We start from the raw sequence: 19289 nt of genomic DNA, 5'->3' as shown, positions 1-19289 counted from the left end.
TACTGACATCTAGTGGTCAGAAAATGTATTGGTTAACTTTGATTCCCAAGCAGAAAGTCAGTCATACCACCTATATGAGATAGATAGATAGATAGATAGATAGATAGATAGATAGATAGATAGATAGATAGATAGATAGATAGATAGATAGAATTATTGATTGATTGACTGATTGATTCCAGAGAACTTGAAATCTAAGTTTCTTAGTGGTGTGCTACATCTTGAGCCTCACTGTAGATTTAAAGTGAGAACATGAAAAATATAAGTTTCACAAATCACAAACCCTGCCTTAAAGCATCTGTGACCAGTGTGTGATATTTCATCTATGTCTATGCCTATCTATGCGTTGTGCTTTTCCAGTTTCTCTCAGTCCAAAATGGTCCTAATGCCAAGACGCCACTGCAAAACGACTAATTCTTTGTGTTTTCACTAAAACAATAAAGGTTTTCTAAATTGCATTTTAAAGAATCCGCTTTCAACCTCTCTTTCCGTGTTTTATGTTGTTTGTCTTCTGGGCTTCTGTACGACGGCAATGAAGGAATCCTGATTCTGATTTTGAGCAAGAGATGGTCAAACGCTTTCCAGTAGCCCGTTAAGTATTTTCTATAAGCATCTTCAGCGCCCCCTGGTGTTCAGAGTTATCTTACACCAGTAGGCAGTGCCCATTCAATTTGACTTCATATGCAAATAACTAATAAAAAAAAAACTGTTCTGAAAGCCAATTGATTTTTTTATTGTTGTTTTTTTGCCATGTGTTGCCCTCTAGTTCATGCCACATTTGAAAAAAATGTAGCGATGTCTTACATCAAAACGATTTTCATCTGCTAAAATGCAAAGTCCAGACCTGAGTAACATTGAGAATCAATAGGACGTTGAAATGAATTTTACAGCTGCGTTCTGTCCAGTTCGACTGAATTTCATGTTTTTTTGCAAAGAAGAATGGACAAAATTTCAGATGTTTACTGATGCATACAGAGATATATTCTAAAAGACTGTAATTGTGAAGAAAATTGGTTCAACACAGTATTGATTTGTGCATCATTTTCTTTCAGCTTCACATATAAACAATGCTTCTTGGTCTTAAACACAGATTCCCAATAATTTGCATCTTTATATTTTTGCAAGTTTATAGTTAGAATGTGACAAATTGAGACAGATTTCAAGCAATACCTCTGTAAGGGACTTTGAGGTTGGCTAGCTGCAGCTTCAACCTCCGCTTTTAGCTGCCCAGATAACTGCCAGGAATGAGAATCAGTTAAATCCTGGGGGAGTTTCCCACCCGACTGTTTCGCTAATAAAAACCGAAACAACATGCAAATAAAATGTAAGCCCCTTTCTCCATGCAGCTGTACCCTCTAATGAGGGGCTTTCCTGGTTTTTTGCAGTAAAAAATGTTGACCTGTTTACTGGTAAATCTTTAAAAAAAATAAATGAAAACAATCTCCCTTCTTACACGTTCAAGCTGTTTCTTATTTTTATAACTTTATGCAGCGCTCATCTTAGGCTGATGAGCATATCGGGGGCAACGCAGGGGTTCACCGTGTTGCCTTGGGATGTTTTAGTGCTCAGCAGGGTTTCATGACACAACCTGCTTCAGGCACAAATATGTAAAAAGCAGCTTCTGCTCTCTGCTATCCTGCGAAGAGACCAAGATAGCAAGGAGAGACAAAAACAGCACAAACATGCTGAGGGACTGTGAAAACTGTATCTCCAAGAAGGTTTTTCTTATTTTGCATCTCAGCTATCTATCTATCTATCTATCTATCTATCTATCTATCTATCTATCTATCTATCTATCTATCTATCTATCTATCTATCTATCTATCTATCTATCTATNTATCTATCTATCTATCTATCTATCTATCTATCTATCTATCTATCTATCTATCTATCTATCTATCTATCTATCTATCTATCTATCTATCTATCTATTTTGGTCATTTTGCCAATGTATTTGTTTCACTTCTTGTTTGTTTTTTAAGACTGCTTAGCCTACTTGCCGCAAGATAAATTTAGATTGCAGTGATATTATTAAATTGGAATACGAATATAATAATATATTGAAAATTGGGAGCCTTAAACAGGTATGGAACTTCCTTTTCATTGAGGCTACTTTTCTGTATTTTTTATATTCATTTGATATAATATTCTGATTTTAAATGTCATGTTTTTTTTAACTGTAAAAAAACCCATCAGAATTAACAGACAACCATCAGAATTAACAGAAATTGAGACTTTTAATGTATATAATGTGTTTCACTGAGTGATAAAGTTCCTGAAATAAATTGTCCTTTCAGTATTTTAATTTATTGAATATATCTGTAGCAGTAATCAAGTCTCTGTGTTTGCTGTGACATTTAATTTGACTTTCTATAAAATATCACTAAGTAAAGTTGATTCATTCTTTACCTTTGGGTGCAGATAAACAGCTGGACACTTTTAAAGGACTTTAATATTCTGTAATGATTTCAAGTCGTGCCCAGCGACGCAACCAACGTTTCGGGTGTAACAATATAAACAATATAATATAGCTATATCAAAACTATTTGTGTATTTTACTATATAGTTTATATTTGAATATTGTTTCAAATAAGAAAAGATGAAAGCGTGTTGTCTAAAGGTGCTTAACGAAACGGTATGGGCGTTACGTACGGTACTTCCGGGTTTGACGTCAGCGTCGGCGCAGCTTGCAGAGATACAAAGAAGACGACAACAATGGCTGATGTTTCTCTGTATCTCGCCAATGTCAACGTGTCTTTAGGACGGGGCATGGACACGGGGCAGGTAAGAGTATCGCTACTTCTCTTCCAGCCTAACCAGTGTGCCGCTCGCGGTGTGTTTACCGATTTCTAATGTCTCCGGGTGTTTGGGGCTTGTCAGCATTTAGCCGCAGCTGTGTCATGTCGGACGGATCTGATTAAATATTACTGCTGAATTTGCCTAGACGCGCTTGTCATGTCCTCCCAGGGTCAGAGCCCGAACCCGGGGAGGGAGTTTGAGAGCGTTGAGCTGGGAGAGCTGGGCCAGAGGACGGAGCCGAAGGAGAAGGCTCCCCGCCGCATCATCCACTTCTCCAGCGGGGAGACCATGGAGGAGTACAGCACCGACGAAGAGGAGGCAGAGGACCCGGAGGCGGAGCGGAAGGACCTGCTGTCCCCTCCTATCGATGCGGTGAGGGTGAGGAGCGGTGGAGGGTCGGGTCGTAACCTTTGGTTTGTGTGAAGGTTGAGGGTAACTTTATGTTTGTCCTGCAGTCCAAGATGACCTGGGGGCCTTACTTCTGGTTCCACATGTGGAGAGCTGCCACGTCCACCATCTCAGGTTTGTAGTGGCTCTAATGCAACTATCCAGCACACATTCCTATTGAAGAAAGATGTTCCTTTCTTAGACGGTTTTTTATATAAACATATAATCAGCTTATAACCAAGGCCAGGGGTGGGTTTAGGAAGATATGGGCTATTGGGCAAAAGTCAGTTTTGGTGCCATAATCACACCAGATGTTTAATAGTTTTGGGTTTTAATTATAGTTAAGTTTTATTTTGTTGTGGCATTTTTTTTGTCTAATTCAGTTACTTTTAATTAGTCTTTTGTGTGTTTGCTAAGTTTTATTAGTTATTTTATCATCTAGTTTTTTATTTCACCATTTAGTTTTTAGTTGTCTTGTTAGTTTTAGTTTTTTCATACTTTGGGTAATATTCAAGTGCAGAATTAAAAAAGGTCAAAGTATTGTGATTAGGTATACACTGATACTCAACAGAAGATACCATTTCCAAACAAATGTATTTAATTATTGCTGAACAACCAACTGATTGGCATTTTCTCCCAACTTTTGCTGTCTCCATTTTGCAGACGAGCGTAAATGTCGCTAGGAAGAGTGTGGCGTGCTGTAATTTGCCGGTAGTTGATGTAAACTGTGGATGATCATTTCTGAAGTCTAATAAGTAGATTCATAAACACAAAAATGTTTAAGTGTGTCTCAGTTATATAAACACACGGTATAATTGTAGATGGCTATTTTTTTTCTCTGTTGAATAGTTTTTATAAATTTTAGTTAACAAAAATGTTTTCTCAATTTCAGTTTTTGTTATTCCGATGCTTTTAGTTTACTCCAGTAACTTTGACCCACACAAGTTTCTTGTATGTTGATGATAGTTAGTTGATAACAGAACAATGGGGCCATGACTGCTTTCTATTAAAACAAAGTGTATAAAAACATAATCTTTCCTGCTGTAACAATATGCCGCAGATAAGTGCCATTGACATTGTTAAAGCAGTAAGGACAAAATTGATATTGGCTTGTGTTTTGTCAATTTTTATTTATTTTATATTGCAGCATGCGACTACCTTGGGGAGAGGATGGCGTCCCTGTTCGGAATAACATCGGCAAAGTACCAGTATGCCATTGACGAATACAACAGGATAAAGAAAGAGGTGACGCCGGAGCACTTTGAGGAAATGCTATCTTCATTTGTTGTGTCTCAGCCATCCTAACGGTATTCCTTCCTGTGTCCTCCAGAAGGAGGAGGAGGCTGAGGAGAACCGACTGTCGGAAGAAGCGGAGCGGACCTTCGACCAGCTACAATCTCAGGAAGCGAAGGGCGAGCCAATCGCATTGGCGGACGCGCAGGAAGCAGCGCCTGCTCGCCCCGACACGACCTATCAGCTGGAGAACGAGAATCCGGTGGCTCCGAACACGATCACCGTCCCGGTTATTGTCACCGCGACCTAACCCCTTCCCGAGAGAGGACATTTTAGTGTTTGTTCGTCAGTAAAGAAAAGAACACGGTCTTGTTTCACCAAGCTGTTTGGTTTGTGTATAACACGGCTTTTAATGGGCAGATCGGATTGGACAGGTGGGGGCACGTCAATGTGGGAAATCAGAAACCTTTAAACACATGTAGTTGGGCAGGTTTTAGAAAATAAATGTCACTGTAGGTTGCTACAGCAACCCTCCACTCTATGCTATACAGGGAGGACAAAGTGTTGCTCCCCTGTGTCTCAGATTGACCACACACAGTGCCTAAACCACCCATACAGCCAGCGCCAGATGTGGGCTGAGCGTCTGTTTAACCGTGATCCAATGTCCCTGCGGACGGTTTACGTTACTCATGTCAAGGTTTAGCAGCCGCTCATGTCTACGTCTGTTAGCGCTGATGTCCTGGATCCACCTGGCTGCACCAAAGAGCTGGCCATTTTAACATTCCTTCACCTCGTGTCCATATGCATGCTGTATGTAGATGTGTTTTAATATTACATGTTCAGGCTTGTGTTGCACTTACTGTCTGTGGAAGCACTGAGCAGATTAAATGGTGGCTACATTTTAGCCACAGGGTAGGCTAACATTTAGCTAAAAAGAAAAAAGAAATGGTGAGAAGTGGGTGTAAGGGTTGTGTGTTGCTGTTTCATCTGCCTTATTTACTGTGAACATTAAAATAATCTTGTGTAATCTTATGGGTAAACAAATTATGACACTAAGTCTGTTTAAGGACCTACAAAGTTAAATTTTTAACCACTTGTAAGCAGTTTTTTACACTTATTTATTTTCTTAACTTATTGAGCTGTTAATTTGAACATTTTATATTGTTTTTGTAACATGACAATAAACTGTTAACTGACTCTTTTCTTTACCCATGACTCTTTTTTTAAGTTTTGACAGTTGTCTGCACATCTCAATGTGTCTAAAATTAAAAACTTAAAATGTCTTAAATTTAGAAAAAAAATTAAGTAATCCTTAATGTTTGTATTTATTTCTCAGGGACAGTGTCTGAACACACTAATCTTTACAAATACAGATTCTTTGCATCAGATTTAGCTTAGACCTACTTTCTATCTGGGCAGGTCATAACTTTAAATTACATTCAACATGTTCCATATTACATTAGCCATTCACCCTGAGCGTCCTTAAACCAATTTACAACCATCGACATAACACTTGAAGCTACCGCTTCAAAAATGTATTATTTTGCTAAATTTCCAATTTTGACAGAATTTCATCAGCTCTGGGCATAATTTTGCAATATCTGAGGTTAAATGAATATCGTAAATATTGTTGTGGCAGGATTATTTTATGCAGACATCTTCATTGCGTTCTGTTACTCGAGGCGGTCAAAGCTACCGCAAACTAGCTGCTAATATATTCATGCTAGCTAGCTAACCAGCTAGCTTTTCTGCGTCTGTCATAGGTAAGTGCAAATTTTATCACCGGTTGACGGACCGACGTTTGTTTACGCCACTGACCCATACGAAGCGAGGGTGCATTATGTGCAAAAAAAAACAACTAAACTTTAGCTTAACACTATTGAGCTGTAGACTGTAAAAGAGTGGTATGTAGTGTGAGAGAAGCACAAAGGCCCCAGAAATTTCAGTTTTTCTTTTGCTTGATTGTATTTGATTTTTCTTAAAATCCATGCAAGGCAGCGTTTATATGGTCTTAAATTCAATTTACTGAAAACCTACAGATACCCTGTTCACATGGAGACATGGGCTTTATTTTACCAATGTCACTCGTCTCAGCCATGATTGCTTGCGTGCTTGTTCAAAGACTTAGTGCTGCTATGCAGTATGATTGATGTGAGGGCTTGCTTTGTCAGTGGTAACAAAAGCGGCTGTGTCACTGTGTGTGCAGACTGCCCTGAGGTCAGGGACCCTGTCCGCCTGCTGTACAATGAATCCATTCTGAGGGCAGGGTGGGTTTCTGTGTGCCAGAACGACCTCCTCAGCAGTCCTAACCTCACTGCTGTGGACATGCAGTGATGCTTTAACTCCATTCTGCAGTGAGTCACTGTCAAACAATAGGTACAGTACTGGCTTTGAAAGCCGAGCTGGCTTCTAGGAAGAACTCTCTCTCTCTTTTTTAAATTAAAGTCGTTTTCTGGTACAGACACAATGATGTGTTCTGTAGTAGTAAAATATTTTTCCATATTGAGGGTAGGAAAAGAAATTACATATCCTTAAAATTAGAATTCACATCATAAACACTCCTGTACAGTCTTCACTTGTTTACTTCATTGTTCAAACACGTAAACTAGAGAGAACCACATTATTGATTCGTGTTGCTTCTAGCGGTTAGCACCTCAACCACTGGCAAATCCCACTGGTTTGCTAACTTTTCAACTTCTACTAAGGACTGATTCCATCTTGTTGAGTCTCGAGTAAAACGTATGAGATATTAAAATTAGTATCCCTGCAGAGATCTCCCTCTTCATCCCTCCAATGATGCCCCAACCTTTCCTTCAAGGACTGGCTAAAGTCTTTCCATGTTTGATTTAGTTATGTGAACAACTGTTCTAGGTTGACTGCATACAGAATCCAACTTTCTGCTGTGCTTCTGCAAAATCTCCTCGCTATATACAGTCATATTCAATAAATATGCCTTTCTCACCTGTCTTCATGGTAACAGCCCGCAAATGAACAGATGGCAGAAACATTCCTCATAGATAATCAGCTATAACTGATCTTAGACATTTATCCAATAAGACTTAAAAACATGATGCCATTTTTGCATTTCTTCTCCAGAAAATAAACACTTCAAAGAGACCAAATCTTACCGAGTATTTCTGGTCTACTTTCTACTGAAAATAGTAGACTTGAAATAAGACAAGCTTCTAAGCTGAATGTTGTAGATTTCTGTTTTTGTTTATGAGCAGCAGTGAAATCTGTGAACACCACACATCATCCATGGTTTTGTTAATGCAATCCTTCATGTTTGCTTGGTTTTTGTGTTTCATTACTTTTGAGTTATGAACACATTTATTCTATTTCCGCTCTCACAGTCTGAGGCACCGCCACTGCAGTCTCAATCTAAGATCTGGTATTTGAAAGTTAATAAACTCTATTTTCATGTTTTTTGAGGGAGTCTCAATAGAAAAAGGAAGATGCAGAAATTGTCTTAGCCCCCTGTTGCTCTCATACACCCAAATAAAATTCATAGGAATTGACTGCCTTCTATGACAGAGAATTAAGGAAATAAAGTCATAAAAATATTAGACTAAAATTATAAAATTACCAGGATAAAAAACTTGACTTGTAGTTTTCAGAAGTCACATATTTAGTAAATAAATTCAGAGACGTGCCCCGATAGACACTAGATGGTGCTAATGCACCTGCTCTTTTTTCCACTGGACCAAAAAAAATGCCCTTCTGAAATCTTTTTTTTTTTTCCTTTCGTCCTTTTGTGCTTAGTGTGAGCCCTAAGCTAGCATTTCTGGATTTTAAATTCTATATCACAAAGCCATGGATTATTTTTCGGTACACTGAATGCAAAGCAAAAAAATTTTTTAGTATTCTGTTCCATTTTTATGAAAATTATGTGAAGAAAATTGTACAAAATTAACATTGAATGTTGCAACATATGTATCGTGCTGGTACTTATTAGGTCATGGCTTATGCTTTCTGTCATGTCCTCTATGACGTGTGCTGCTGCCTTTCTCAAAAGGTATTTTACTAGTAAAATAAAGGTCTAAAACCGTGTTTAAAAAAAGGCAATATTTATAACAGGGTAGAATCCACATAAAATTTTAAATCCAGTTTAGTCCAAGTTAATCGATTGTTTTAGTCTAATCTAATACAATTATTCAGCGATACAGAATCAAACCAGCCATAGTTTTATGCTGTCAGATCTTTAAGTTCCTCAGATTCAGCAAAGCAAGATTTCACAGCGAGTTGTAAAAGAGGCAAGTACCGCAACCAGCCCACAAGAGGGCAGTATTGTCTTAGATAGGAAAACTCACCACCGTCCCGCGTGCTTCACTTCAAGCAAGGTGTCCTGTGTGTAAATACACACATATAGTAATATACTACAAAAAATTATAGCAGTTTTTTCACTGCTCATCAGTAAACTAAGCATACAATTAAACACATAAATAAATCTCTTTTTTTCTACAGGAAAGGGATCATTCTAGATCCAAAAAGTTTTTGACATTATTTAAAAGAAGACATTCAGTTTGCAAATTATTTTAGGCTCAGATGAAAAAGAAAAATATTCTGCCTCTTCTCAGCAATAAGAACAGGATTTGGGCCACTGTCCCTAAAAAATGTTTGCTTTAAAAAACAGATTTGGGTTCTCTAACATCTGTTTCTAAGTCAGCTGATAAATATTGTCCTATTTACAGAGAAATTAAAGAGAAAGCAAAAAGCATGGTTATTCAAAGGAAGGTACTTTGTGTTGTACTTAATATTTTCCCTTGTAGAAAATTTTAATTTGTTAGAAATTTGCTCTAATTAAAAGCACCAAGCGTATTATAGTGCAGGGTATTTTGGGTAACTACAACCAAAACAAACTCGAGATTCTGGCACTAATGGAAGAAATGGCTTGTGGTCTTTCACCAACGGCAAAAGAGAATACAACCTCTAAAATGTAAAATCTGACGCCACTCCATTTTTGTTTACATTTTGTGAAGAAGGAAGTAGCTCTCAGTGTCGTCTTCAGAGGTTTTCATGTTGTTTTGTCTCAGTGGTTCTTGGTGCAGCACCAAGCACAGATGAGGAGGGGTTTGAATTGTTTGACACAACGTAGTGTGAAAGAGAACCTCAGCAGCTGAAAATGTAACAAATGTTGCAATTTTGGTCTCCAACCGAACCGAGTCTAAGGAAAACACCCAAAGTCAAACGGCCGCACTTTGGACACCCCAGATTTAGACAGGCCTGGAAACCTCTGAGCTATTTCCTTCCACTTCAAGTACAAAGACAAAAAAGGTTCCCCTGGAGCGGGAGAAACCCCTTGGTGGTCTGTATATCTCGCCCCACAAAGTGGAACACCAGAAAGGAAACTGATTGACCAACTGGTGCAGCATCCAGGAAGTGTGAGACACTCGGCAGTCATCGGACAATCCCTGACTACAAGGGAAAATCCGGAGTCTGAGGATTCACAATGCCATTCCTTGTGAGTCCTCCGGTCCGTCACGGAGCTATGAATGCAGGCACGCGCATCCACGATCACACGGCTACATGTGCATGCAGATGCATCTGCATCTGCATGCATTAGAAGGGGTCTTTTTTATCGTCCCCTGCACCCCCGTCCGCCTTCAGAGTGTCCACGTGTCGCACTCGAGTTCTCTGCTGCTTGGTGCATACCTGACATTTTTGTTGGTTTTGAATCGTGGGGGCTGGGATTAAGGGGTGTTAAGTGAAGCAACGTTTTCACTTCAGATTTAGTCAGAGGTTTTACAGAGGTCTAACCACAAGCTCTAAAAATGTTCTCCAGCCCACCTGACTACCATATGTGCTGCTTCATCTGATCTGTGAATGATAACAGAGGGGGGCTTCGATAAATTTACTCACTCTAAGCTGCAAAAGCACAAAACCTTACTGAAGTATTTTTGGTCTAGTTTCTAGTGCAAATGTCCCAGTGCACTTGAAATAAGACAAATTTAACTTACAAGTAACTTTTCAGTAAGATAAAGGAGCTTGTTTTAAGTCAATATTCCTTAACTTTGATGAAAAAGTACTAGTTCCACTGGCAGATTGTCTCACTTATACAGTGGCTTGCAAAAGTATCCACAGCCCTTGAGCTTTTGCATAACTTGTCACAACCACAAACACAAATATATTTTACTGGAATTTAATGAGAAAGACAAACACAAACTAGTTGCTATACAACTGTGATGCAGAAAGAATATTATACATGATTCAAAATAGTTTTTACAAATAAAAACCTGAAAGGTGCAGGAAGCTAAACTTTTCTCTGAGTGCAACCAGTTGTCTTAGGAAGTTGCCTGATGATCGCTAATGACTAAATAGAGTAACTTGGCGAAAATGTCTTATAATTGGAATAATCTGCCAGTGGAACTAGTACATCTTTATCAATATTAAGGATTATTGACTTAAAACAAGCTAATACATCGTGCTGAAAATTTACGTATCAGCTAGTTTTGTCTTATTTCGAGTGTACCAAGATATTTCCACTAGAAGATAGGCCAGAAATACTTGTTAAAATTGAAAGTTTTTGCAGTGTGGAGTAACTCAGACCCCACTTTTAGACATTCTGCCCTGCAGGGACCGTTCTGCACCCACCTGGTTGGGGTGTGTGGGAGGGACCCCAAAGGTCACCGAGGGTCAGCGGCTCTTTAAGAAACAGCTGCCAGAGTGTGAGAGACGGAGCGTGTATTAATGGAAAAAGAAGTCAGAGGGGGTTAAAGAAGCAGATAGAAGAAGATGGGTGGTGGGTTGGAGCGGGGTGGGTTGATGAGAACAGCAGCAGCCCCTTTGATGTGGGCCTCGGCTAGGCTGAGAGTGCCTAAGACGATGCATACTAGCTGAGGCTGAGGGAAGGGGATTTCCAGCACCAGCGCTGCCTGGGCTCAGTCTCACCCCCTTTTAGTCTGCGCTTCCTTTGTGGGCTTAAACACACAGAGTCTCTGCACAGAGGCTCCTCACTCTCTCTAACATCAGGTGTGGAACTAAAATGAGGTTCCACCGGTTGTGTCCAGTGCAGGTCCTGGCATTGCAGCATCAGTTTCTGGATTTCAGGTGCACCAAATGTCATTGCAAAAGTGCAAATGCACCTTTGGTAAATGTATTTTTTGTGTTTTTATGAATGTGCTTGAACTCATTAGCAATGGTTGTTGCAGAGAGGGAACCTTGGCCGCTTTGCGATAAAATTGCATCAAACATCCTCAAAGTAGTCTTAGGAAGTTGTCTGCAGATGTACGCAGCGGTTCGCGTGCGCACATCTGCAGACATGATGATTTCTCAACTTGATACTCTCCAAGAAAACCACCAGAGAACAAAGTGAAATTCTGCATAAAGTACAGGGATGGTGTTGTTTACCATCAAAACAACTGGGTCAGGAATAAGAGCGTGGTGAAAACATCCCACAAACTTCTTCCAACACTCCAGAGTCCAATCAGCGTGTTTCCCAACGTGACAAGGTGTCACAAGGCAGAAGTGATAAGGAAGTGGGCAAAAGGATCATAATGAGGAAATCTGGGATTTATGGCCGAGAAACTCCCCTGGATCTCCAGCTCCTTTCAGAAACTCTTTATCAGTTCTGAGAAGTCGACAAGCTGCGACTGAGATGCTATTTATAAATCAACATAAATCAATGATTTTCTACTTCTGTCTGACAAAACTTCTCAATTGTACTCTGTTTTATTTTAGTCCAACGCATGAGCCATCGATAAAATCTATTTTGGTTTGTGGTCATAAGGGAAGAAGTGGGAATAATTTTGCAAAACACTGCAAAAAAACCCCCATAAAGTATCTAATGAAAGGTAAGATTAAGTAGGAAAATCTCCAAATATGCCACAGGATTCTTTTATTTTAGGTTTGCATTGGGCCTCTAATTTCTCTGTGCATGATGTTACACTGTTGTCCTTCAATAGTTGCTGTTTGTTTGTTTTTACATGCATGTAAAGCTTCCGATGCACGCGATTGCAGAGTGGCCTCTGCTTCCCCGTTTCAGTTCATTTTGTGCTTACTGTATGCTCACATGTAAACACACATGTATCACAGAGCGAGAAGAAAAAAAAGAAGCTGTGTGCTCTCAAGTGCATGTACGTGCACCACACACACACACGCGCACACACACGCACATCCTCGCAGTGTGTGCGGTGGAAAGTCCCTGGCACTCACCGCCTCCTATCTCAGATGCTAGCTTGACGCTACAGGTGGCTGCCACACGGCGACTGCAGCGCTGAGACAACATGACCTATGATCCTCCAGCTGAACCAGATGTGCACATTTCTACTGATGCTGGTTCAAAAACGAGAGCTTTAGGGGAAAAAAAGTAGATAAGTGAGGGTGGAAGACAAGTTGTTGGACATTAGCTTCCTCGTGCTAATTTGTGCAGAGTTGCTTTCTACTTTGAACTCAGCCTTTCATTTTCATTTGTTAAGCTACCAAACATAAAAAGATCAAGGGGCAGTTTTGAAAGCACAAACAAGTCTTTTCTTGATGACGCATTCGTCCTTTTTCTTATTAAAAAGTTTCTGCAATTATCTTTGAATCCATTTGCACATGAAAAGGCCTGACCTTCATGCAGCCTTTCTTTGTAGCTCATGTCTTTTCATTGCCACCTTCCTTCTGGTTGCTGCTGGTCCGGCTCGACGTTGCCTTCTATCTCTGGGTGGTGCAAAAAAACTTTGCACAGTAACTAAACTTCCTGTGTCCTTGTCTTGATTAATGCAAGCTTGCAGTTTACTAAAGTCCCAATTTGAACCCCTTTCCAATTCATTTCAATAAAAAAAATAAAACTTAACTTATCCCAAAAGGAAGTTAAATGTTGTCCTAAATCTTGTGGGGCTGAAACAATTAATCGAATTAATCGTGATGAATCGATTAAAGAAATTATTGCCAACTAACTTAGAAATCGGTTAATCGTTAACAGGAGCATACAGACTAAGAAAAAAAGCATTTGATTAAGATGAAAACATCTTTGTCTGTAAAATATATTTTACAAAAAAACTCCTCCAGTGGTGTAGTTGTTGCTTCATCCGGTTCAAATTCATTCAAAGAATGCTACGTTGTTGCATTTTAGGCAATAAAATGTTTACTTCCTTAATTTAAGAAAAGGAATTTCATTATTTGTTTTAATATATTTTAATGTATTTTTTATAGAAAAGAGGCTGAAGTGGTTAAAATCTGTAGAATGTGCCACTTTTTTGATCTGATTAATCATTTAGAATAATTAGTTTTGAAATATGACACCAAAACAAAGTTCTCCATAGCATTCTTGCAGTTTCGATTAACAAGGTAAATAAAAAGTACCATTATTTTCTCCTGTTGCATGGTGCAATGCAGTGTTGCCCCTCCTCCACCCGTTGCTTCCAGTTTCCTTTATATGCTGCCTGTTTTTGTTTTGCACCATGTTTTGGCCACAATTTTTATTATCACTCTGGCTCTGGTGGGCAGGTACAGATGACATCACTTCTGTCAAACGGTATGAAGTCACCTTACGGAAACGGGCATGGATCAAAGAATAAGGAAGTTTGAAAAAGTTGCAGTTTACATTTCCACTTAACTGTTGGTTTTGCACATGATGCCAGAAAAAAGTGCAACAGCTGCCTCTTTCTGGAAATTTGTGGTGCGCCGAAGGGCAGCTAGCTAAAAGCAGGACGCTACGGTTTTCCAACGCTTCGATAAAACATTAAATTTAACAGTTTGGAGATATTGCCGGTAATGAAAAACGCAGCAGAAACAGTCAGTGTGAAAACTGAGAAGGCTCCAGTGACAGTTGGCAAGCCGTGGCACGTCTGGTGAAACAGACAGCCTGAATAATTCACCCGCTAATATCAGCTTCTTATTCTGGAGACACTCTGATGAGCAGAACTTAGGAAAAAGAAAAGCTTTTCTGTGTCATGAAATCATCGTACAGAATAGGTACTTTAAATAAAAAATAAAATATTACACATATATACTTAAAATGTTTCAGGTTTTCTTTTTTCACCATGTTATCAAACGTTTCACCAAAATAAAAAATACTGCCCAAAAGCCAAAATTATATCATAAATCATATACCTAAAGTGGGAAAATCACACCAATGAGCTAATTTTTGTTATATAACTGGAAACAATACGTTATACGTCCTTTATTTTCATGAAGTTGGGAATTTTTTTAAAAACAGAAGTAAAATTAATATGGATTTTTTTTTAAATGTGAAAAAAATTCACAAAACAAAAGAAAGATTTTTGCTGTAATTTGTAAAATAAACACATATTCAAACATAACCAACCACTGCTTCGCTGTGCAGCCTTACTTGAATCTTTAGGTTTTGTCAGGTACAGGTGCTAAAATAAGTTGTGCGATTTAAAAAAAAAATAAATAAAAAAAAAGTCAAATCATATTTTTGAACTTAACTTGACACTCATATTGTTTGGATCAAAGCCTCTGTTTTTTCACAAAACGTCAGAACTGCTTTCTTGGAAATGAAGAATAATAAAAATCTAAACAGAAAAAAAAAACTGTATGTGTGAACGGCATGAATGGAATATGCAAATGCATTATCAAAAAGGGATGCAAACGTACCACTAAAGTAATCATAAAAAAAAAAAAAATAAAATAATGCCTGACTGAAAGAGAAGCCAAACTGATGCAGCGGAAAGAGGAACAAAGGTCCTGCAATAATAATCGCAGCTGCTGATCAGATGGACTTCTCTGTGTTTGTTTTTTTTGGTGTCTCTCAACTGGGTGAAGGAGCTTAGTTTAAATCCAGGGTGTGAACTCGCGTCTTAATCTCCCGCGTTAAGAAGTCATCATTACGCAGCAACAAAAAACAAAAAAACATTTGAAACAATCCGGACGCCATTTAACTAGAAAACGTGGAGACGGTAGCAACATGTCGGATTAATTGTCTGGGAAGAATCTGACCAGTCACTGGATGTGTTTTTTTTTTTTAATTATTATTTTATTTTGTTCTGCAGGGTGGAGGCCCGCTCTGTGTTTTTTCAGAATGGCTTATGTAACCACTGGTCAGGGCAAAAAACAGTAGTGAAACATCCTCTGCAGAATAATGTGTGTGCATGGGCGGAGTGTGGCGCTGCAAAGGACACTGGGCCTAAAAGTACACTTTAGGTACTTTCCTGGGTAAAGAGTAACAGCCACCCCTCCCTCCCATGTGTCTGTCACTCTTCTCATATCTGATACTCAGCTGGATGTAACCAGGGGGTTGAAAGAAAAAGGAAATAAAAAAAAAAGAGAGAGGAAACCGCCCCCCTGCTACAATCACGAGTAAATCTGACTGAGGTTATTAAAATTACTACAATAAAAAGCCTAAAAAAAGAGGGGTTTTTTCTGTTGCTAAGGCACAACCACAAACATGAAGGTATTTTATAGGGATTTTATGTGTGACCAACACAACGTAGTGCAAAAATGTGAACTGAAAGGGTTTTTTTTTTTTTTTTGTTTTTTTCCCCCCAAATATCCTCCAAATTAAAATTGTACAATCTTGGCCTGCATTTTAAATGATTCATGATTTCATAACCACATTTGGCTCTAAATTGGTTTGGGGCATTTATTGTATTGTTGATCATTAATCAGGATACATTTCTTATTTCTTTCTTTCTTAAAGCACTTTGTATTGCCTTGTTGCTGAAAATGTGCTATATAAATACAATTACATTTTACCTGTATTTCTTTTGATTTATCCGTGTCACAATAAATTCCAATCAATAATGTTTAAAATCCCCCCAAAATTGTCCTTAACCGTCGTCGGGGTTGTTAGTTTTATTATTTTCTCTGCTGTTTGGTCAATAAAAGTATTAATAAATACCAATAAATTTGAAAATAAGGTTATTGTGTGCAGATCAGTGACACAAATCACACTTCTGGACACGCGACACTCAGCAGCAGGCAGAGCAGCCGAACACCTGGGTGACCCATTGGTGAGTCACGCCATTTGTAGTAAAAACTGGATAATGTTAGGATCTGTGTTTTCTGTGTAGTTTTTCTGTGTTAGTCCAGTTTCCCCTGTGAATCTGTCTTCCCTGTTGATTGCTCCCAGCTGTATCCCGTTCCCTGATTACCTTCCCTGTGTATTTAACCCCACCTGTTGTCTTTGTCTGTGTCGGATCCTCGTCGTGTGTTATGTCGTCAATCTGTTCCCTGTGCCGTCTCTGTTTTGGTCATTTCATTAAAATTAATTATTTTCATCATCCTGGGCATGCCTGCGTCTTACCTCACCTCACCCAAAACCTGAATCATGACAGATAATATGTAAGATGAGATGAACGCTTTGTAGACATCTAGTACAGAAATTCATTGTCTGTAGTGTCTTAACGTTTCAAAACTTTTTATCAGTAATATTTTTGACATACTAATGTGCCACACGCTCTGTGTTAAATCACCCTGTGTCTCTTGCTTTCTTAATGTTCGTTTGATGAAGCTCGTAGATGAACTTAATCTTTTTAACATTTGTGATTTTAGAGCTAAATCTGAACTCGAGAGTGGAATCAAAGGCGACGCAATGCAACGTTTTGGCATATTTCCAACAAAACGAAGACCCGTCCACATTATCTCATTGTGCCAGCAAAGGAAACGTTTCACCTTCCTGCAACGTCATTTTCTATATATGGTAAGGAGGAATGTTTTTACCATCTGGCTCAAAATGGGATTGAAAATGTATTTTTTATTTTTTAATCTACTTAACCTTCTGAAATCTCAGCAAAATTTTAGACATGGTCTCACTTTATCTCTTCCTTTTCGTTTAGGTTGGTTTTGAGGTGAAATAAATTACAAATAGTCAAAGACAAAGACTTTAGAGTAAGTTAAATTAGTGGTAAGTGTCTTCTGAGGGTGTTTTGCACATGATATGGGCAGAATAAACAGAATTTTCATAAAACTAAGCTCAATCTATGATTAAAGTAATGAAACTGAAATTAAATGCAGTTTGGTTTGTAAATTTCCAAAACATCCGGACAAGAGTTACAAAAGGTAAAGTTTAAGTAAAAAAAAAACAAAAAAAAACAACCCAAGCGTGAGAGTCTTCAGCGACGTTCCCTCCAACAAGCCACATCTAAAGAACCAGGAAGAAACCACCTGCATAAACACAACAGGACACGGTTTCCCAGAAAGCTTTGGTTAGGCCAGGCGGTGTGTGTGTGTGAGATACCCAATGTCATTTTGTCCCAGTACAAACCGGACAAAGCGAAGAACCACGTGTACCTGTGAAATCCAGGCACCGAGGTGGATCTACGCTCAGAACAACGTCCACCGGAACATCACGTCCTAAATCTTGAAATGCAAATAACAAGGAAATTTGCTTGACATCCTGGTGGCGGTGAAACTCCCTGCTTTTGTTGTCCCGCGGCCAGCCCACGCAGCAGCAGAACAATGGGTATTTTTAGCGCCTTTTGTTAAATATACCGCAGCCACCGGCTCTGCAAAAAAAAAAAAAGAAAAAGAAACAAGGGTTTTATTTTTGGGGGCAAGCGGTGACCCGTCTCCGGCTAGCCTTTCATGAATCACTTGAGGCTAAAAAATCCACGCGTGTTTTTCTCCTACTTCTTCTCCTTTGTCACACTAATGACATGTGTGGCGAAACGGACTCAAAGACAGTAATAACAAACACCGGCCTCGCAGAAACCCACTTGTTATGTCTGCGTCTCGCATGCAGAACGACGCATTTATAGAAAAGATGAAAGATTCAGCTCTTTCATCTTTTGAAATTTCCTCAACACAAAGTCAGGCCCGGCCTGTTTTTGTCTTGTCGTGAGACACACAGAGAGAGCGAGAGAGAGGCAGCCATTAGAGGGGAGAACAGAAGGGAGGTGGTAAAGCGTTCACTCCCCCAAGATGAGGAAAAAACACAAGGAGAGTCACACCGAACGAGGAATTTCCCCAGTAAGTTCAAATGATTGCAGATGTGCGCCTGGCTGGCTGCTACCGCCGCACATCTGGACCACAAAGCTCGTAGGCCTTCGCCGTCTGGCCCTCTCGAGAGCCCTCGCGAACTGCACTCCGGTCCTGGAAAAGCGCTTAGGTCGGGAAACGCGGCCCACGGTGTGCTGGCGCTCGCCAGGCGGCCCGTCGGCCCAGCTGCGGTGGATCCGCGGCAGGAGCTGGGGGCAGACGGCAGGAGGCCTGAAAAGACCATTATCTTTTCGGGCGGCTGGGAGGAGAGACTTGGCGTGGGGAAAGTTTGGGGGATTTCACAACGAGGTAGAGAGGCGGCCTCAAATTAGCCAGGCTACTGGAGGTCAGCATCTGCAGAAGCAATCCTTCGGATTGGGGGCTTTGCATTTTCATTTCTTTAAATCACTTCTCCTATTCAGTGCCTTTAAAAAAAAGAAAAAACAATAAAACATCAGAACCTGTTAAAATTTTTTCACTTTTTTCCTCCACAACCACACATTTCAGTGTATTTTGTTGGGGTTTTATGTGTTAGACCAATAGAAAGACAAAGATTTTTGTAATATTTTATTGCAGAAAAAAAAAAAAAACAGCATCGTGAAAACCAAGGAACACCACAGACCGGACTGAAATACGACAAGTCTTTTAAGAATCTTCAATAATTTAAGATACAATATTTACTTTCCCTTTGAGATCAATAGAGTGTTTTTGATTTGAACTGAATTTGACTAAATATGAGAAGTTAAAAGCAGAGTTAGGTTAGAAAACAATTCAAGTAAAAATCGGCGCAGTAGGGATTATTTCCTTTCAGTTTCGTTTACTCTGGCACCCCTAAATTAAATACAGGTACTTTACTTTATATGTCAGTAAGGCCCCTTCCACACTGTAGTGGGGTTTTTTCTAGAGTGGGAACTTTTTAAATAATTTTTTGTGCCCCACATCAATATGGAAACACAGATAACTGTTTCATTTTTTTTCATGAGTTCCAGAGTGAAAACTTCTCCCT

At 39.3% G+C, this 19289-nt stretch overlaps 1 protein-coding gene across 2 annotated transcripts; it reads left to right on the top strand.

Annotated features, from left to right (window-relative positions):
* The first annotated feature begins 2623 nt into the window (after positions 1 to 2623).
* On the top strand, positions 2624 to 5618 carry LOC103149672 (protein FAM177A1-like). 2 transcript variants are annotated; one of them, XM_007568944.2, is made up of 5 exons: positions 2624 to 2785; positions 2969 to 3172; positions 3256 to 3322; positions 4335 to 4432; positions 4518 to 5618. In XM_007568944.2, exons 1-5 carry the CDS (start codon positions 2639 to 2641, stop codon positions 4728 to 4730), a joined length of 729 nt encoding a protein of 242 aa, XP_007569006.2. In that variant the 5' UTR covers positions 2624 to 2638; the 3' UTR covers positions 4731 to 5618. The 2 variants fall into 2 exon arrangements, with proteins under 2 accessions (XP_007569006.2, XP_007569005.2); XM_007568943.2 differs by having other exon boundaries at positions 2969 to 3178.
* Positions 5619 to 19289: the final 13671 nt, after the last annotated feature.

The sequence above is a fragment of the Poecilia formosa genome, unplaced genomic scaffold (genome assembly GCF_000485575.1).
Source record: "Poecilia formosa unplaced genomic scaffold, Poecilia_formosa-5.1.2 Scaffold233, whole genome shotgun sequence".
NCBI lineage: Eukaryota > Metazoa > Chordata > Actinopteri > Cyprinodontiformes > Poeciliidae > Poecilia > Poecilia formosa.
The sequence above is the reverse complement of the archived record's forward strand: the minus strand, read 5'-3'. Positions and strand labels throughout refer to the sequence as shown.

What these genes read in the sequence shown, in the direction of transcription:
- LOC103149672 (XM_007568943.2), top strand. Translation starts at nt 2,639, where the DNA reads ATGGGCGTTACGTACGGTACTTCCGGGTTTGACGTCAGCGTCGGCGCA. An exon ending in GGGGCATGGACACGGGGCAG is followed by an intron (nt 2,786 to 2,968) that starts GTAAGAGTATCG and finishes ATGTCCTCCCAG; the next exon opens with GGTCAGAGCCCGAACCCGGG. An exon ending in TGCCACGTCCACCATCTCAG is followed by an intron (nt 3,323 to 4,334) that starts GTTTGTAGTGGC and finishes TTTATATTGCAG; the next exon opens with CATGCGACTACCTTGGGGAG.